Raw genomic sequence first — 21408 nt, 5'->3', positions numbered from 1 at the left:
CAAGTGATTATCTTCATCCTGGCAGTTGGGTGTAGATTTATTTCTGGTGTTGTGTCCTGGATATAAACCTACATGCAACTACTATGAAGTATCCTCCACAGGGGCTCAGCAAGCACACAAGGAATGTTGTGCCAAAAGAACACCGTACTTTTGAAAGATAACATTCAATTTGACTTACTCGGACTAATGAAGCTTCATATTAGCTTCGTCTGAACACAAATGGAGACCCAAACTAGCTCCAAATTTTCACAGTATCACAACTGAAGATGATGTAAGAGGCCACTGACCTGCAGACAGCTGAGAGCTGAACAGGCTGCCCTCTGGCTCTGAACTCCAGCCTCTGACAGTGCATGGGTGTAGCACTCCACTGCCTGTAGACACGCAGATTAACATTCATGGCTTGTGGCATAACTATTTGAAATGTTGCACACACACACAAACAAACACACACACACACACACACACACACACACACACACACACACACACACACACACACACACACACACACACCAGACAACTCACTCTGGTCCTGAAGTGGCTGTTTGATGCAGAAGAGATGTAGTCGGCTGCCGCCTTGTTGACCTGAGGGTCCTCTGCAGTGAGCAGGCAGGCCAGGGCCCTCAGGGTGTCATTTCTCGGCCACAGGGATGACACAGGCACCTCCTTCAGTTCTGCTAGACACCGAGAATAATCCCCACTGCACAGAGCCTCTGCAAACACCTCTGAGTACGACACAAACACAGACACACGTCAGAGGTTTAATCATTACATATCCTGTAGTGTAAAGCATAGGGACCTTTTCTGTACTCCTGACATGAAATTTGCTTCGATATCTTTTCAGTTTGTATTCTAAAATATCCAGGAATTTATCAGCGTTTAACTTGGTTATTAAAAAAGTAGTGAAAGTTGTATGTAAAAATGCACTTTATAGTTTAGCCATTTCTTCTCACACTTATAATCAGCCTGATTGTTTGTGTTCTCTCTCTACTATCTATTGTGTAAAGTTTGAGGTGCTCGTTGACAGAAAATCCAAAGTGATAATTGGTTAAACTAAAACTAAAAAATGTTTTGCTCACCTTCTCTGGCCAGATGCAGCAGATGCGTCTCCATGTCATGCACTTCATGTTGTAAGATGTAGCTGTGGAACTGAAACACTGTCAGGACGTCCTGGGAGAGCTCAGCGGCAGAAGGATTGTGTGCCGCCACCAGATCGCTCCTGTCCACCATCTCGCCCACTACGACAGCAATCACTGGAGAGAAGAGAAAGAAATCTTAAAGAAAATAATTTCGAGCCAACTGAATCTACATATACATTGTGAAGATCTGTTTAATATCTATGGATTCACTATTCCATTTAGTCTCTTAAATTGAGTATTTTTAATGATTTTTAATCACATAAGCAGCATTATTAACATTATATTAGCAGTAGTCTACAGTCATATGAACAAATTAGGACACCCATGCTAAAGTTGACTATAAAGAGGAATAAAAAAAAAAAGGAAATTGATGTTAATGCCTTAATTAAAAAAAATGAGGAAAAATCTAATCTTTAAGGACACCAATTTTTGTTGTGAATGAATAATGTATCATAAATAAATAAATGTTCTTCCTTAAAATACAGGGAGCATAAGTGAGTACACCCCTATGTTAAATTCCCATAGAGCCAGGCAGATTTTTATTTTTAAAGGCCAGTTATTTCATGGATCCAGGATACTATGCATCCTGATAAAGTTCCCTTGGCCTTTGGAATTAAAATAGCCCCACATCATCACATACCCTTCACCATACCTAGAGATTGGCATGGTTTTACACATGACTGTATATCCTTGGCGTTCCACTTCTGGGATTGCTCCGTTGCCGCCGGATATTCTGCCGGATTTCACTCATTTAGGCTGGATATCCGTTGCCTTGGGCTTCCTTTGTGTTGGCCTTTTAAGGCGCTGACACACCAACCCGATAATCGGCCGTCGGACAGTCTGGCGAGGTCAGTGAATCGAGTCTGTTCGGTGTGTTCCATCGTCCGTCGGCCTTCATTTTGGCCGATTTGACATGTTGAATCAGCGGATGGGCAGTCGGACTCAATGACCAATCTGATTGGTGGATTTCTCGCCTTAAAATGTTTTCAGAAACACGTTTCAGTGAACTATTTCCGTAAAATACGAGATCGTAATCCCAAAGAGCCGCCATTATTGTCGGCTGGGGAAGCCAGACCCACGTGACGCGTTCGTCATGTGGGTCGTTTGCCGCCTGCAGTTATGGAGACGTATTAGGTTTCGCACACGCGCAGATCGTACGCTCAAGTCGGCATCGCTTTGGTTTGTTCCAAGGCACTTTTTGGACCTCGGGGAGTCGACTGATCAGTCCGACTGCCTTTTCTGCAGACGGTTGGCAGTCGGGTTGGTGTGTCAGGGGCTTTAAACTCCGGTTGATTATGGTTAACCTTTTCTCAGATCTCTGCAGGGTAAATCCAGACAGCTAGCTAGACTATCTGTCCAATCTGTGTTTTCTGTTGCACGACTAAAACAACTTTTGAACGTACACCATGTTCAACCAAAACAAGTTCCTTCCTGAGGTTATTTTGCCGCGGCAATGCTGCTTTTCCCAGTGCTTAGCACCGCCCAAGATGATTGTGATTGATTTAAAGAAATGCCAATAAACCAGAGCACGTTTTTCTCCCCTCCTGGAATGCTGTGTGGACGAGCCAGACCCTCCTCCACAGCGCCGCGGTGGAGGAAGGTCTGACAAAGTAAGACTATATTAGCAGCTACAATGATCTAATTTCTCTTGGATACAATATTAAAACCAAATTAGTGATTAAGTTGAAACAGAACAAGATTAAAACCAAATAAGTGACTTGAACAGGGAATAAAAACACAGAAGCAAGACCGTGTTGCAAACAAACAATGTAATTTTAAGTGCAACTTTTGGCTTTTTTGCTGAAAGGAAATAGGGATGATCCAACCTGTGTCAGCACTGTGTGGGTGTCTCTCCTGCAGCATTGCTGTGTAGCGCTGGTTCATGTGTTTGAACACTCTGTCCAGTGTGGTGTGGAAAAGTCCTGCAGACCCGCTGCACTCTGACCACAGTGTCATCAGCTGTGGGCGCTCTGCGAGGCCCGGGAGAACTGAAAGAGAAAAGGACAAAACAGAAGGTCAGACGCTACAAACCCTCAAACCAGAGAATTCATTGTGTTGCATGGTAATAATCTTTCATAAAATACTTAAATAATAACACATAGATTGGTGTACACTGCAAGATTACTACTCTTGAGATACATTGCATGGTAAACAGACATAACATACCAATAAACCAAACTGGTTTCCACTTATTGGTACCTACCATCAGCAGCAGATGTAATTGCTCCCAGTCTGTCCACACTGATCTCTGCTAGCTCCTCTAACAACTGAGTCTGTCCAGACAGCTTGAGGAGAAGACTGCGACGCTGCCACACACCCATCCCACTGATCAACAACTGACAAAAGGCATGTTGCAGTAAACTGGAAATGTCAACTATAACTATTCATTTATCATTTATACTCCAAAACATGATGTCATAAGGAGCTCTACCTGTATGAGGTGATTACAGTACTGCAGGTGGATGACGATTGCCACGTCCAGGTTCTCGTTTCCAGTGGTGAGTGGCAGGGGGCTTCCTGCCACGCTGTTGCCCACCCCGGTGTCCTCTGTCAGGGCTTCACTAAGGTGTCCTCTGGCTTCTGGATGCTGGCCACTGAGAGGCACATACCCAGAGTCACCACCAAGTGGCAGCAGCATCACACAGAACCGTAATCTACTGTACTTATGATAAAATGGATTTTTCAATCGAGTGCTTGAGATGATGCAGACTGTCTGTCCAAATGTTTTTGCAGTGAACTGAGCTGCTGTTCTGTTTTGTCAGAATGAAACCCTTCACCTGTGTTATGATCACACATGTTAAAAAAACATGCTTTTATGAATGAATAGCTAGGCATTAATTACCTTAAAACCAAGCACCACAAAAGTATCCTACTTCAGCTCTTACTGTGTTTTTTTGTTTGTGATACCTCAACAACAGCACTTTATTTTCAATTTCAGCGCACACACTTCAAAACAGCAGTCAAACCCCATGATACAATAACAATGTGCTTAGTGTCAATGTTAGCAAACACAAAAAGCCTCTATGCCGTCTCCCACTCACCCGATCCTTTCTCCGTCTGTATCAAAAAGCGGAGACCTCTGTGGGGGGTTGCTAAGGATGGCATTATCGTCTCCGGTATCCTCGTCATCAAAGTCAGAGGTGTTGAGGAAGTCGAAACTCTCCAGAGCACTCTCCACTGTCAGACTGAGGCTGGATGACCGGCTCCTGTGACCCGGAAGACGACACTGTGAGGAAGAAGAAGAAGGGCGGGGATAATGAGTCAATAACCCTTTACTCTTATAAATCCTTAACTTGCCACAGTCCATTCCAGTAACTCCAGCACTCAAATTCATTTTTGAGGTAATGAGTGACTTTGTTACTTTGGATTTATGTATTAGAAAGTAGATATGTTCAAAATATACTGAGTATTTTAAGACCTGACAGAGGACAGCCTTTTCAAAATAAAAGCCCTGTGTAAAGTTGAAGGTCTGTTGATGTCTGTTACAAGAAGATGCATTTAGTTTTCTAAAGATTACCCAAATAAATGATAAACTTTCATATGTGCAGATATTAAGTCCTCAGTCTTGTTGCATGTTATTGTTGTTGTTTGACTGATGAGGAAGTTTTAGGTTTAAGGATTATGTAATATAATTAGTTAAAGTGGCAGTGTGGTTGAATTTCTATTTGAGTGGAAAAAATGGAATTGTGCTGAGAGTTCAGCAGTCATGAGTCTTGTTGTTGATTCAAGTTTTCACAATTGTGTGTATGTGTGTATACAATGGAGAAAAACTGTAATACAATTATTTTACCAAGAATGTCACCATAGACACACAGTTCGTTATACATATATGACATTGCAATACTTTCATGAGTGTGCCATAGGCTCAATCACCATTGTGTTACCTCGTTAGCCGATAGATAGTGACTTAACAGACATTTATTTAAATGAAAATCTTTGAGATTGCTACTTTAAAGAACCAAGTAATACCTAGAAAATGCATTTCCAGCAGAAAATGTTTGTGAATGCAGAAAAGCTTAATTGCTAAAGCTAAACTGGATTGCTGGAATAATTGCATAAGAAGAAGTTGAAGTAGTGAGAATAGTTAGAAAAGTGGCAATGGTTTTGATTAGCATGAATTTCATTGAAATGTTGAATAATACCAATAATGTATTAAACAAAAGTGGAATATTTTATGTTTTTTTTTTATTGGTAAAAAAAGTCATAGTATAGTAGGTCGAACGAAGTCATAAAAAGTCATAGCATATCGAAAAAATTCATAGTATGACGAAACAAGTGATAAAAACGTCATAGTGTAGTATGTCGATAAAAGTGATGAGAAAGTATTAGTATAGTATGTCAAAAAAAGTGATAAAAAAGCCATAGTATTTAAAAATGGACAGACAGGTACACTTTTATTTCTAGCAAGATATGCCTGGGATTGAACTGCCAACCTTGTGGTTAAGAAACAGCAATTTTATCTTCCAGCCACAAGATACCCAGCATAGTATGTGGAAAAAAAACATGGTATAGTATGTCGAAAAAAAGTGATTAAAAAAGCCATAGTATAGTATGTCGAAAGAAGTCATAGTATAGTATGTCAAAAAAAGTGATAAAAAAGCCATACTATAGTATGACGAAAAAAGTGATAAAAAGCCATAGGATAGTAGGTCAAAAAGGTAATATGACGAAAAAAGTGATAAGAAAGTCATGGTAAAGTATGTTGAAAAAGTGATAAAAAAGCCATAGTATAGTACATCAAAAAAGTGATAAGAAAGTCTTAGTATGTCCATAAAAATGATAAAAAGCCATAGGATAGTATGTCGAAAAAGTAATAGTCTAGTATGTTGAAAAAACTGATAAAAAAGTCTTAGTATAGTATGTCCAAAAAAGTGATAAAAAGCCATAGTATAGTATGTCGAAAAAAGTGATAAAAAGCCATAGTATAGTATGTCCAAAAAAGTCATAGAATAGCAAATTGAAAAAAGTGATAAAAAAGCCATAGTATAGTAAGTCGAAAGAAGTGATAAAAAAGCCATAGTATAGTATGACGAAAAAAGTGATAAAAAGCCATAGTATAGTATGACGAAAAAAGTGATAAAAAGCCATAGTATAGTATGTCAAAAAAAGTGATAAGAAAGTCTTAGTATGTCCATAAAAATGATAAAAAGCCATAGGATAGTATGTTGAAAAAGTAATAGTCTAGTATGTTGAAAAAACTGAAAAAAAGGCTTAGTATAGTATGTCCAAAAAAGTCATAGAATAGCAAATTGAAGAAAGTGATAAAAAAGCCATAGTATAGTAAGTCGAAAGAAGTCATAAAAAGCCATAGTATAGTATGTCAAAAAAGTCATATTACAGCATGTCGAAAAAGCCATAGTATAGCATGTCCAATAAAGTGATAAAAAAGTCATAGTATAGTATGTCAAAAAAAGTCATATTATAGTATGTCGAAAAAGCCACAGTATAGTATGTCCAAAAAAGTGATGAAAAAGCCATAAAATAGTATGACGAAAAGTGATAAGAAAGTCATGGTATAGTATGTCGAAAAAATTATTAAAAAAGCCATAGTATAGTATGTCCAAAAAAGTGATAAAAAGCCATAGCATAGTATTTAAAAAAAGACATAGACAGGTACACTTTTTATTTATGGCCAGAGAAGCCTAGGATTGAACAGCCAACCTTGTGGTTATGAGACAGCAATTTTACTTGTGATAAAAAAGCCATAGTATAGTATGTCGAAAAAAGTGCTAAGAAAGTCTTAGTATAGTATGTCGAAAAAAGTGATAAAAAAGCCATACTATAGTATGACGAAAAAAGTGATAAAAAGCCATAGGATAGTAGGTCAAAAAAGTAATATGACGAAAAAAGTGATAAGAAAGTCATGGTAAAGTATGTTGAAAAAAGTGATGAGAAAGTCTTAGTATAGTATGTCGAAAAAAGTGATAAAAAAGCCATAGTATAGTATTTTGAAAATAGACAGACAGGTACGCTTTTATTTCTAGCAAGATATGCCTGGGATTGAACAGCCAACCTTGAGGTTAAGAAACAGCAATTTTATCTTCCATCCACAAGATACCCAGTTTAGTAGTTTTTAAAGAAACATGGTATAGTATGTCGAAAAAAAGTGATTAAAAAAGCCATAGTATAGTATGTAGAATAAAGTGATAAGAAAGCCATACTATAGTATGTCGAAAGAAGTCACAGTATAGTATGTCGAAAAAAGTGATAAAAAAGCCATACTATAGTATGACAAAAAAAGTGATAAAAAGCCATAGGATAGTAGGTCAAAAAAGTAATATGACGAAAAAAGTGATAAGAAAGTCATGGTAAAGTATGTCGAAAAAGTAATAGTCTAGTATGTTGAAAAAACTGATAAAAAAGTCATTGTATAGTATGTCCAAAACAGTCATAGAATAGCAAATCGAAAAAAGTGATAAAAAAAGCCATAGTATAGTAAGTCGAAAGAAGTCATAAAAAGCCATAGTATAGTATGTCAAAAAAGTGATAAAAAGCCATAGTATTGTATGTTGAAAAAGTGATAAGAAAGTCTTAGTATGTCCATAAAAATGATAAAAAGCCATAGGATAGTATGTTGAAAAAGTAATAGTCTAGTATGTTGAAAAAACTGAAAAAAGGCTTAGTATAGTATGTCCAAAAAAAAGCCATAGTATAGTATGTCCAAAAAAGTGATAAAAAAGCCATAGTATAGTATGTCGAAAGAAGTCATAAAAAGCCACAGTAGAGTATGTCGGGAAAAGTGATAAAAAAAGCCATAAAATAGTATGACGAAAAAAGTGATAAGAAAGTCATGGTATAGTATGTCGAAAAAATTATTAAAAAAGCCATAGTATAGTATGTCCAAAAAAGTGATAAAAAAGCCATAAAATAGTATTTAAAAAAAGATATAGACAGGTACACTTTTGATTTATGGCCAGAGAAGCCTAGGATTGAACAGCCAACCTTGTGGTTATGAGACAGCAATTTTACTTGTGATAAGAAAGTCTTAGTATAGTATGTCCAAAAAAGTGATAAAAAGCCATAGCATAGTATTTAAAAACAGATAGACAGGTACACTTTCATTTGTGGCAAGAGAAGCTTGGGATTGAACAGCCAACCTTGTGGTTATGAGACAGCAATTTTACCTTCCAGCCACAAGTTAACCAGTATAGGTTGTGGAAAAAAAACATGGTATAGTATGTCAAAATAAAGTGATAAAAAGCCATAGTATATATAATACATAATATATAATAGTATGTCGAAAAAGCCATAGTATGTAAAAAAATGTGATAAAAAAGCCATACTATAGTATGTCAAAATAAAGTGATAAAAAGCCATAGTATATATAATACATAATAGTATGTCGAAAAAGCCATAGTATAGTATGTAAAAAAATGTGATAAAAAAGCCATACTATAGTATGACGAAAAAAGTGATAAAAAGCCATAGGATAGTAGGTCAAAAAAGTAATATGACGAAAAAAGTGATAAGAAAGTCATGGTAAAGTATGTTGAAAAAAGTGATAAAAAAGCCATAGTATAGTATGTCGAAAAAAGTGATAAGAAAGTCTTAGTATGTCCATAAAAATGATAAAAAGCCATAGGATAGTATGTCGAAAAAGTAATAGTCTAGTATGTTGAAAAAACTGATAAAAAAGTCTTAGTATAGTATGTCCAAAAAAGTGATAAAAAGCCATAGTATAGTATGTCGAAAAAAGTGATAAAAAGCCATAGTATAGTATGTCAAAAAAGTGATAAAAAAGTCATAGTATAGTATGTCAAAAAAAGTCATATTATAGTATGTCGAAAAAGCCACAGTATAGTATGTCCAAAAAAGTGATAAAAAAGCCATAAAATAGTTTGACGAAAAAAGTGATAAGAAAGTCATGGTATAGTATGTCGAAAAAATTATTAAAAAAGCCATAGTATAGTATGTCCAAAAAAGTGATAAAAAGCCATAGCATAGTATTTAAAAAAAGACATAGACAGGTACACTTTTAAATATAGCCAGAGAAGCCTAGGATTGAACAGCCAACCTTGTGGTTATGAGACAGCAATTTTACTTGTGATAAAAAAGCCATAGTATAGTATGTCGAAAAAAGTGATAAGAAAGTCTTAGTATAGTATGTCCAAAAAAGTGATAAAAAGCCATAGCATAGTATTTAAAAATAGATAGACAGGTACACTTTCATTTGTGGCAAGAGAAGCTTGGGATTGAACAGCCAACCTTGTGGTTAAGAAACAGCAATTTTACCTTCCAGCCACAAGTTACCCAGCATAGTATGTGGAAAAAAAACATGGTATAGTATGTTGGAAAAAGTGATAAAAAGCCATAGAATAGTATGTCGAAAAAGCCATAGTATAGTATGTCACAAAAAAGTCAAAAATAGCCATAGTATAGTATGTCAAAAAAAGTGATAAGAAAGTCTTAGTATGTCCATAAAAGTGATAAAAAGCCATAGGATTGTATGTCGAAAAAGTAATAGTCTAGTATGAGGAAAAAAGAGATAAAAAGCCATAGTATAGTATGTCGAAAAAAGTGATAAAAAGCCATAGTATAGTATGTCCAAAAAAGTCATAGAATAGCAAATCGAAAAAAGTGATAAAAAAGCCATAGTATAATATGATGAAAAAAGTGATAAAAAGCCATAGTATAGTATGTTGAAAAAGTGATAAAAAAGTCATAGATGCCATTCACTTACAGCTGCTATCGTGACATTTGATCTCAAGCATCCCGTTTTGTTATAACATTCCTTCTGTGAAACGTTAATCTGTTAAAACGTACTATAGTATAATGAAAAAAGTGATAAGAAAGCCATAGTATAGTATGTCGAAAAAATGATTTAAAAAAAAAAGCCATAGTATAGTAAGTCCAAAAAAGTGATAAAAAGCCATAGCATAGTATTTAAAAAAAAAAAAGAAACAGGTACACTTTTAAATATGGCCAGAGAAGCCTAGGATTGAACAGCCAACCTTGTGGTTATGAGACAGCAATTTTACTTTCCAGCCACAAGCTACCCAGTATAGTATGTGGAAAAAAACCATGGTATAGTATGTCGAAAAAAGTGATTAAAAAAGCCATAGTATATTATGTTGAAAAAGTCATATTATAGTATGTCGAAATAAGTGATAAAAAAGCCATAGTATAGTATGTCGAAAAATGTGTTAAAAAAATCTATAGAATAGTATGTCGAAAAAAGTGATAAAAAAGCCATAGTATAGCATGTCGAAAAAAGTCATAAAAAGTCATAGTATGTCGAAAAAGTTATATTATAGTATGACGAAATAAGCGATAAAAAAGCCATACTACAGTATGATGAAAAAAGTGATAAAAAAGTCATAGTACAGTATGTTGAAAAAGTCATATTATAGTATGTCGAAAAAAGTGATAAAAAAGCCATAGTATAGTATGTCGAAAAAAGTGATAAAAAAGCCATAGTATATTATGTTGAAAAAGTCATATTAAAGTATGCCGAAAAAGCTATATTATAGTATGTTGAAAAAAAGCCATAGTATAGTATGTCGAAATAAGTGGTAAAAAGCCATAGAATAGTATGTCCAAAAAGTGATAAAAAGCCATAGTATAGAATTTAAAAAAAGACATAGACAGGTACACCTTTACATGTGGCCAAGATGCCTGGGACTGAACAGCCATCCTTGTGGTTATGAGACAGCGATTTTACCTTCCAGCCACAAGCTACCCAATTTAGTATGTGGAAAAAAGCCATAGAATAGTATGTCGAAAAAAGTGATAAAAAAGCCAAAGTATAGTATGTCGAAAGAAATCATAAAACACAATAAATAAATAATTATAACACATTTGGTTGAAAAGTAACTTTTCCTGAAAGTACTTACAGTATTCGTTTCCTTCATATGTTCTTTCCCATATAAGATCTTGTACACATACATATTAGAAAGGGAGACAGTCACCTTGAGCAGGTCCTCCAGACGCATCACTTCCTGCTCCAGGTCCTGCAGCTCTCGGCAGCGGTGAGTCAGAGACTCCAGCCTCATCAGTAGGCTGTGGATGGCCTCCTCCAGGCTGCTCTCCAGGAAAGCCCTGCTCCCCTCTCCTGCCCAGCTCAGATTTCCTCCTCCTTCCGTAGAGCTCCCACTTGGCGGCACAATTTCCGAAGAAGTCAGCCTCTTCACCAGCTGCCTGGTCAGGCTGCCCGCCTCCTCTGTGTCCAGTTCCACAGGTTTCAGTTCGTCAGCATGGTCTAAGAAAACATCCTCTGAAGCCACTGTAGACAGGTGGCTGTCAGAGCAGAGGGATGGGGCAGCTGAACCACAGTTGGAGCTAGAATTTCGCTGGGACTCTGTACGCTCCCACTCAGAGTCCTCTGCCACCTCAGCTTCATCACTGGCAAGGCTGGCACTGGTGCCCCTACTTCCTCTACTACCCGTCTCCCCATCCTCTTCGTACTCCTCATCCTCCTCTTCCTCCACTAAATGCTCCTCAGCAATGGAGTCCTCCCTAGTTGGGAGGATTTGTATAGGTGTTGGGTCAATTTCTGGAGGGGTGACTGTGATCTCAGGGTTGGACAGGCCGGGGGAGTGGGAGCTCGGGGCAGGGCTGGGCGTGGAACCAGACGTGTCCGAGAAGGTGAAGGAGAGACGCTTGCACTCGGCCACGCCGCAGCCACCGTTCTCAAAAACATCATCTGGTAAAGTGGACTGAAAGGAGAGAGAGGGCAGTACATATGTGTAACAAAAAAGATGGAAAACTAAGATATAGCTTGAAATCAGTGCATGTAAGACAAAAGAGTGCAAGAGAAAGCTCTCTCAAGTGGAAAAAGAGATGGCAGACATACTTAAAACATCCACTTTAAATCCACTTTTCTTTCTAAATTCTTGTGACCAGATCTGATCAACCAAGATAGAATCAGAGTAAGGCAAATCTGAATAGAAAAGCATAACAAGAACCCATGCAAAGAAACATGCATTCACACATGGCATTCTGCAGCACACAGAAAGGAACTGGACAAGCCCCAAGTGTGTCCACACCAGCAGAGGAGTACATCCCCATCATGTCGATGGGGTATGGGGCACACAAAAGTCAGGTTAGGAGGGTTGAGGGGCCACAACACACTCACATAGACCTCCAGACTGGATTTGGGCCTTGGCCGGAGTGAGGCCAGGTCACCAAACGAGCGACTGCTCCTTAGCTTCTCTAGCAGGGTGTCTCGGAGCATGTGTAGGAAGGAGAGGCGCTGGCGCTGCACAGGATATGGCCGCCACTTCTTTACACAATGCACGCAGGCAAATAGGACAAGGTGTTGGGTATTCGAGTGAGGGCAGGTAAGTGAGATGCAGGACGGATGGATTAACGTGTAAAGTGGGACAGAGTGTGGGTAAGGGGTTTTGATGTGGAAATGCAAAAGAGAGGATAGCAGGGAAATGGTTGAGGGTTAGTTTAGGGGTAGCACTGGCGTTGCTAACATAAGCATCAAGCATCAACAGCATAATTTGTACAATATCATTGGGTGCAGACTCAGGTTAGTGTGCAGGGACTACAAGGTGTAAAAGACAAAATGTCATCTCTTTCACCACAATTCACCCAGTGATAAGTCTAAAACAAAGTTCAGATGTTTTTCTAGCCTAGATGGTGACTGTTCTGAGTTCTACAAAAACTCACAAACTACTGTTTCCCACCACACTAATGAAGCTAATCGAGGTTCGTGTGTTGTACTCACAAAGAAGGAGGAATCCTGGAAAGTTGGGGTCTCCGGCGTGCCTTGGCTGTAGACCGACACTCGTCTTTGGAGTGCTGTAGCTTTACTCACGTTACCAGACGACAGAGTCAGGTCCTCGACATCAAAGGGGCTTAAGGGGGAATGACAACCAGACACTTATTGTGATTGCTGATTGTGATGGGTTTTATCTATGCCTACCTACACTTACTGTATGTGATTTCATTCATTTGGGTTTTGTGACAGAGGATTTAATTGCTTAATTAACCTCCATAACTTGTAATGACCATGTTTCTCCACCAGATGGCAAAAAACCATAAGTAATGCAGACTGAATATAAAAGGGTTGATAGAATGCAAAACCGATTTTACCTTGTCATAGTTGAATAACGACAGTTTGGTGGGTAAATAGGACATACATAGAACCTCAAAATCCCATTGACATCCCTTTCCTCTGCAAATCTCACAATTTGAAACTGCCTCTGAAAACGGGCAAATCTCAACGAAGCTAATAGTTGATGTCAACTCGGTGGCTGCTCCTTATTTGGCACGCCCCAACATTTACATAGGCTACACCACTGATCTGAGATCAGGTAGTCTTCTGAATAGGTCACGCAGATCTCAGAAATTGTATACATTGTTCATCTGCTATTTTATCACTAAATTCACTTCTGAGACTTTTTTTATGCGAGAAATGGCATGGTGTGTGTGAGTGAGAGCGCGGTCAGAGAGCTTGTTACACCCACAATCTCTTACCACAGGTTCCAGTTAATCTTATAATGGATCTGTGTGTTGAGTTATTTAAACAAACGATCGGGGAAATAAACACCTCTTGTCCGTGAGTGAGCTGGATGGAGCTCAATCAATGAGAGCTAGCTTGCCTCCTCCTAACAAGACCTCTAAAATTCCCAAAAATGCATTAAATTGAAATCGGACAAAAGTGTTAGCTAAGCTTTGTAAGACCTTAGGGTAGCTGTGATATACATGCCGTGACGAAATTCAAACTGTAAATATACAATAGTTATGCCGGCAGCTGGCCCCAAGTACCTGGTAGTCCAGTAACCCAGAAAGGGTGACTTTCCGCTGGGTATGGTGCCCAGCAGGCTGCCGCTTTTTCCTTTCCTTTTTTGCAATTAGCCATCAATTTTCATAAAACGGCCCATATTTGAGTTTTATATAGTTGATTTCTCGCATTAAAAAGCCTCAGAAGTGAATTTAATAACGAAATAGCAGACAAACAATGTATAACGTTGCAGTGTCTGAAATATGAGACCTGCTGTCTCGTCTCCAATGTATGTGTATGTGGTTCGCTCAACCAATCAGCGCGCAGCTCATCTAAATATTCATGAGCATACCATATTTGGAAGAAAAGCTGTCGTTCCAAATAGAGCCATTCCACAGGGCCCAAAGAATAGCACCTGGGACATTTTCAGCCCAACCAATGTTACATACCCTATTAGGAGACCTTAAGGAACCGTGTGAAATACCCTATATAATCATTCTCACCCTTATCACATATCACCCTTTAAAGCTACTAATAAAACACTAATAACAGTTTCTGTAGGTGTTCAATATAGACCAGTGATTGAGATATTGACTGCAAGAATCCAAATAGCTATACAAAGTATGACTGTCGAGTAGCACGCTCGTGAGATAAAATCTTATCTGTAGATTGAGAGGCTCTGTAGAAATATCTGGCTGTAACACTGAAAACCTAACGTTTATCCCTTTCATAAACTGAAAGAAAATACTCACCCTAATGACAATTCATTGAAACTTTAGTGAACTGAGGATGACATTACAAATCAGAAATCAGAAATCATAACAAAATCATCAAATAATTTTAGACACCCAGTGGTGCATCCATCTCATTATCTATAATGCAATCTCTCATTGTAGACACAATGTCTAACCTTGAATATCTTTGTTGGCTCAAGTGATACTATTCTGCTGAAGTTTCCCCTTGAAGATAAACAAGTAACCAACTATTTGAATAAATACAATACATTCTACAATATAGCAAGCCATGATGAAAAAAGTAACTGCTTGCTGAAATATAAGAGTTAACTTACTACCACGTGACCTCCAGGTTGAGTTTGATGGTCCCGAGGTCATTGACGTCAACAGCCACCACCTGAGGCATGGCAGTAAACAGCTCCTTGGTCTCACAGATCACGCTGCCCACCAGCATGTGATTGGCCAGGCCCTTCAGCTCCGTCACCTGATTGAGGAACAACATGTATTTACTATGGGTGGTGATGGCGCAGTGGATATGACACATGCCTTTGGTGTGGGAGATCTAGATTAAATTGCCACTGTGATACATCAAAAAACAATGTGTCCCTGAGCAAGACACTTAACCCATAGTTGCTCCAGAGGCATGCATCCTCTGACATATGTAGCAACTGTAAGTCGCTTTGGATAAAAGCGTCAGCTAAATGACATGTAATGTAATGTAACTACTCAGGTCATGAAAACAATAACACAGGTTCTTCTGACATCAAGATATTAAGCATTGTTGATGAATTGTTTTCTTACACTAGCCGTAATTAAATATGGTCATGACCTATCAGAATCATCACTAATCTGCCCCTTGATATTGTGCAATGAGAAACAAACTTGTATATAAACTGAAGGTCTGATGGTGAGGCACAAAGTTAGTTTATCTGGATTTCTACAGTACCTTGATGTTGATGAGGTCAGTGATGAGAGGCATGAAGACCATCTCGTCTCCATCCCAACTTTGTCTGGAGTTCACTTCAATCCTTCCCTTCAACTTCCACCGCTGGCGACCGTACCGCATGTAGATCTAAAGGAAGAAAGGAATGGGAAAGCAGTGTAAAAAAAGAAAAAAAGTAATCCTGAAGCCAGAGAAAGGACAGCACTTTGATAGCCTCATAGCATAAAAATATCAAACTCCATTTTCTACTTGAACTTGAAGTATACATTGTGCTGTCCTATCTCTCTTGACTGAATGGTTTTGCAATATTTCACACATGGATTTTATATGAAAGTAAAGTTATTTTTAAAAGCACTGTGTTACATAATAAAAAAGAAGAACTTGCCTCATACTGGTCTCCAGGACAGAGCCTAGCAAAGCCTGCCAAACCTGTCAGAGAGAGAGGAAATTGTTAAAAAAAAATCCCCCCAAAAAAAACAACAACATTTGGACAGGATATGGGGGGAAAAGTCAAGCCTGTGACTTTAGTATTTAGCTGGGTGATTTACAATGTAGGTGTTTAGTGTCTACACTACAGTATACATGATAGGTTAATTAGTTGTCAGCTCATCACCAAAAACCTTCTTGTAAACATCAGTGGATGAATGCTTCTTATTGCAGAAATCAATATCGGTATGTGAGTGGGTTTACTTGTCTCTCACCCTTCATTTTGATATGAAACTCCCCGAGCAGGTTCTCCAGTTCGCTCTCGAACGTGCTCATGTTCTGAGGAAGAGAGAGAGAGGGATAATGATCACATAAACAGCCCTTTGTTACACAAGGCAAGAACAACAATAGTAATCAAGTTATCTCGAGAGACTTTGACAAAGACAGTCAACACTAAACTGCAGAAGAGGCAGGATGACTGGTGTAAGCCCTCAGGACAGATGAAGACGTGTGTGTGTGTGTGTGTGTGTGTGTGTGTGTGTGTGTGTGTGTGTGTGTGTGTGTGTGTGTGTGTGTGTTATTGAGATTTAAAAGGTAATTCTGTAAGTATGTGACAATACATGTCAGTGTTTAAAAATGACAATGCAAGCAGTAATCTGTATTTGATATTAAGGTATACTGTGGGTGTTGTCAGCTGTTAGCCAATGTTTAATACATACAACATCGTTTTATTTATTTATTTATTTATTTATTTATTTATTTATTTATTTATTTATTTATTTATTTATTTATTTAAATAAATTTTTTTAATATTTATTTATTTATTTATTATAAATAACACCATGCATAATTTATTCTTCTCTCCTCAAAAGTCAACTTGTCTGACAATTTATTAGATCATTGCCCATACACTCCATTATTTAAGTAGCTTTACTTCATATGACTTAGACAAGATTAATAAGCATTTTCATGCAATACTCCTCAGAAGAATTAGCTAATTCTGGCTTCCCCAAACACTGAAGTCGATGCTCTATGCCACTACCTCAGTGTATTCTTTGTAGCGGCGGTTGACCTCTGCGATGCTCTCCTTGGTGCCTCTAGTGGAGGGAGAGGAGGAGAAGGCTTGCTTCATACGGCTGGCACCTTCCCTCAGACGGCTCTGGATGCAAAAGGCCTCGTACAGCTCGTCCACCTGAAAGCACACACAGAGTCCCTCCGTCTTTAATAACTGTTCAACAAGGACAAGCGTGCATTCATATGCATGCGAACTGTTATGTGCACACACACACACACACACACACACACACTTCTGCACTAATGAAATGAGGAAAGTCTGAAGTTTAAAAACCTCTATACATTAAAAATCATCAAAGCATCCCTCCAACTGCCATCTAAATTATTCTGGATCACAAGTGATGAAAAGCCATAGCTTCGAAAAAAGTGATAAAAAAAAGCCAAAGTATAGTATGTCATAAAAATATTATTTAAAAAAGTCATAGTATTTAAGAGGCTGCAAAGGTAGAGACAATAAAAGGGTTGATAGGTACAGTAAATAAGTAAGACAGATGTAGACCGAAGGACAGTCATCAAGAGAGACAAGACAAGAAAGAGACAACCAGATAAACTGAGCAGAAGAGAGTCCTGAACGGAGCAGATACAGCTGGTATGTATCAGTGTAACTGTATTCTCCAGTGGCAGACATCTATGCTGTTCAAGTCTGCGACCCCAGTGGGACACTCTCAAAGCGGGGGAACAACAGACGGCGGTTAGAGCTCATTTGGAGGCGTCTGTCCGACTTCAGTTTGCAGGAGCAGCCTCATCTAGCTCAAACCCACAGGGAGAGAGAACAACTGCATCAGCATCCTGCTGCCTTACTGTGAGCTGAAATCTTGGGAGTTTCAACTAGAATGAATTCATCATGATAAGATGATGTGATTCACAGCAGCAATAGTTCTATTGAGCCCAACGGTCAGAAATGTACTTTTCTGGAAAGCCAAAGGTGATGGAGATTGTATGGTCTGAACTCTGTAGGCTTTGTTCCTGTTTTTTTTACAAGGTACTTTTATAATTCTACCCATTTTACCCATGTTTATTGTTCTTAATTACTTAGTTATTTAGCATTTTCTACATGTTTTCTTGTCTTCTCATCCCATTATTTTTATTTTTTATTTTTATATTTAAAGATTTTTCCTAAATTGTATCGAAGTGATAAGCCAGATGTCATTCAAAACCACGTGAATCTCATGGTGGTGCTAGTGGAAACGTCAGGGGATCACCAACATCAGCAGGATCCATGAATGAATGAATGTCTCTGCAAAATCTCATGGCAATCCATCTTATAGTAGTTGATTGATTTCAGTCTGGACCAAAGTGGTGCCATCTCTAGTTCATCCCATGCTGTTAGCATGGCTAAAATAGGCACAATTTATTATCAAACTACATTGAGTTCAAATTATAATCTCCCAAAACAAAGTAAAAGTCAATTAATTCTCCTTAAACAACAGATACAAAAATGCACTTTTGCTGAGTCACTCAAAGTCATTTCTACCAGAAACGACAATTTACCAGCAGTCTAGATTTTCACGATCCTGTCGGTCTTATTTCCTGCCTTCCCAAATTCACATATGATCGGAGTGGCAGCTGGGCAAAACAAAACACCTCTGGTGAGCCTCATCAAACGGAAATATTGCAGCCTGCCTGACGAGAGCACTGAAATATTGATGCCTCGCGCTCTTTATGGCACTCATTAGGGAGAAGTGAGAGAAAATGGGCCATTCTGACTCCTGCTGTCCTAACAGCTCTCTCGTTTTTGTTTATCATTGTGTCTGAACCGTATAGTTTGTGTGAGCAGACCCTGTCACTGTGTATGTGGACATGTTTACATGTGTATAGAGAGCATGTTGTGGTGGGTGGGCACACGAGGGTTTATGGTAAAAAGTGAAAGTGGGATGTTTCTGTTCAAGAGAATAGGTAATGTCTGATGATGTTATATTAACTTAGCTGGGTACAAATACATACAGAAAGCACACACCCCAATTCCACCAACTCCACCACAAACCAACCTGCCCCCCTCAGCACCCCACACCCCCGACTGGGACCCAGCCCCGTCTGTCTGTCTGTGGTATGTGGTGTATGCGGCAGGGCTGCAGCAGCTGAGCCAGCTATAAAATACCCTCCAACCACAACTGTTATTCTCAGCTCTTACATTCGCATAGAGCTGATTCAGAGCCAACAATCGACAGCTTTAAAACAAATGTGTTTACAACAAAACAAGGGAAAACATGAGCAGCGAACTCCATTTTTGGTTGTTGATGAAGCTGAGCTGAAGTCAAAAGAAACATGAATTCATCCAAGTCAACCTTAGCACTGATTAAGTCAAGAAATATTATATTATTGTATTCACATAAATGAGTAGACAACTACAATGAGTTATTCTATTGGAGAAAATCATGTGTGACGAAATTGGTTCTTTACAAACTGGGGATGATGAATAGCCATCATACTTCTCAGGCAATCAGTAATCATATCATTATTAGCTAATTAAGCTCATATTGTCCCCAATTACAATAGCCCCTCGCTGCCTTCAAGGAAATGTCCTTGTGAAGTTCAGCCGAGCTCCACTCCAGAGGACAGCCATCAGCATATTGCTGCGCCTCGGGCGCATTTCACCCCAGAAAAATAGAAAAGGCAAAACACAAGCTAAAGACAAGACAGAAACCTCAACACAGGCAGATGGTTAAAATGTGTAATAAAAAAACATGTATTATATATTATACAATATATCTGGCATACAGCTTGTATCTTGCGGTTCCTGACTGTATATTTAATATTTTCTCTCCGTTTCTTCCCAAGTTTTTGTTTTAGTGAAGAAATTGTTCGGATGGATCTAAAACGTCACGTAGCAACATCATCAAACAAAAAATAGGTGGAATAAGTTTTATATTAATTAGAAAATTAATCAGCAACAATTTAAATAATCAGTTAATGGTTTCAGTCATGTTATAGGCAGAAATGACAAAAGTTCACTGGTTCCAGCTTTTTGAATGTCAATATTTTCTTTGATAACAAACTGAATATTTGGGGTTTTGGACTCTTATTTGGACAAACAAGCAGTGTAAACATGTCAACATGGGCTCCTGGGAATTTTAATAGACATTTCTTACTATATTAACTATTGACTATTATTACTATATGACATTTTTTAGACCAAATGATTAAAAAATGAATCAAGAAAATAACCACAAAGCATGGATCTATGTACAACTTCATATCCATAACCTTCCTAACATAAATAATGGATTTGTATTGGTCACAAATTATAACACCACTGTGGTTATTTAAATTTCTACACAAAAATCTAACCTGCTTTAAAATTCATCCCATAAAAAACATCTGAACCTTCTTAATTAACTCTTACCAGACGTGAACACATATTAATGTAAATGTATTCTACATTGAGTCCTCTATTGGACAGTCCCTGTATTAATTGAAGCTCAGTGGGGTGACAAACCCTGAATGGGTCAGAGACATTGTGAGGGATTACGGGGAATTCTTTATTGTGGAATTAATTATGCCAGGGGTGAGGATAATATTGTGTTAATATCTATTTTAATTTCTTATTTTAAGTCCCTCCCGAGCTAATCCTAATAAAATGACTAAATAATAATACTTGTTTGGTGGTTTTGACAGAGCAGTCAGAGGTAAATATAGTGTTTTTTATGAAGTATCACTGGGGGTTTTAAAGGATTGTATCTGTATCTACTGTATATCTGACTTTAAACTGTGGGATTTAAAATATGAGCAGAGAATCTTAAGGATGTGGCAGGAATCCTCTTAAAATATGGCCATTATCCTGGATTGTAGGATATGAGGTGCACACACACACACACACACACACACACACACACTTTCTGCCAGAGGGCGAATGATTATAAGCAGATTAAAACAGGCGGGCCACATCAAACAGCATCAAACACACAAGGGGAACTTTGTGTGTGTGTGTGTGTGTGTGTGTGTGTGTGTGTGTGTGTGTGTGTGTTGGTGGCTAGATTAGCAATCAAGGGAAGAGGGGAAAGCAAAGAGGCCCATAAAATAATCACATGGAAAGTATTTACACTCATTCTGGATTGAACTTGGCACATGATTAACACAAATACACAATTTCTCTCTCTCTTGGGGGAAGAGGAGGCGCCTGGCAGCTGCTATTCTCACCTTCAATCTCTGTCACTCATCTCTTTAATGATGCCCTGCTGAAACTAGTGGCTAACACACACCATAGACCCTATCCCATGCAGGACATCATAAGGGTTGTATTGGGCCACCTGCTTCCTCCATGTGTGCCAATTACGGCTCGGACATCTGCAGGCAGCCAGCAGTACGAGCAGGAACAAAAGACAGGGCTGATGTGAGACACACGCACGCACGCTAATGGATGATTGTTAAATCATGCCTCACGGCAGCTGTCCAGCACAGAGAGAGACACCTCCTGAGCAC

The 21408-nt window shown here is 38.4% G+C and overlaps 1 protein-coding gene across 6 annotated transcripts in view; it reads right to left on the bottom strand.

Moving 5' to 3' along the window:
* Nucleotides 1–21408, bottom strand: part of ripor2 (RHO family interacting cell polarization regulator 2) — a 69427-nt gene that overhangs the window by 3425 nt on the left and 44594 nt on the right. For 3 of the 6 annotated variants that reach the window (XM_031296274.2, XM_031296272.2, XM_035993142.1), the window contains exons 7-21: nt 16958–17107; nt 16191–16254; nt 15875–15918; nt 15493–15618; nt 14882–15030; nt 12814–12943; nt 12214–12360; nt 11048–11794; nt 4181–4365; nt 3571–3733; nt 3343–3475; nt 2966–3127; nt 1080–1253; nt 526–725; nt 288–371 (exon numbers count right to left, since the gene is read on the bottom strand). In XM_031296274.2, coding sequence (XP_031152134.1) covers nt 288–371; nt 526–725; nt 1080–1253; nt 2966–3127; nt 3343–3475; nt 3571–3733; nt 4181–4365; nt 11048–11794; nt 12214–12360; nt 12814–12943; nt 14882–15030; nt 15493–15618; nt 15875–15918; nt 16191–16254; nt 16958–17107 — 2658 coding nt within the window. The remainder of the gene's footprint in view (nt 1–287; nt 372–525; nt 726–1079; nt 1254–2965; nt 3128–3342; nt 3476–3570; nt 3734–4180; nt 4366–11047; nt 11795–12213; nt 12361–12813; nt 12944–14881; nt 15031–15492; nt 15619–15874; nt 15919–16190; nt 16255–16957; nt 17108–21408) is intronic. The other 3 variants (XM_031296275.2, XM_031296273.2, XM_031296277.2) reach the window with 3 other exon arrangements.

Source organism: Sander lucioperca, chromosome 16, assembly GCF_008315115.2.
Source record: "Sander lucioperca isolate FBNREF2018 chromosome 16, SLUC_FBN_1.2, whole genome shotgun sequence".
In the NCBI taxonomy this organism is placed as follows: domain Eukaryota; kingdom Metazoa; phylum Chordata; class Actinopteri; order Perciformes; family Percidae; genus Sander; species Sander lucioperca.
The sequence above is the reverse complement of the archived record's forward strand: the minus strand, read 5'-3'. Positions and strand labels throughout refer to the sequence as shown.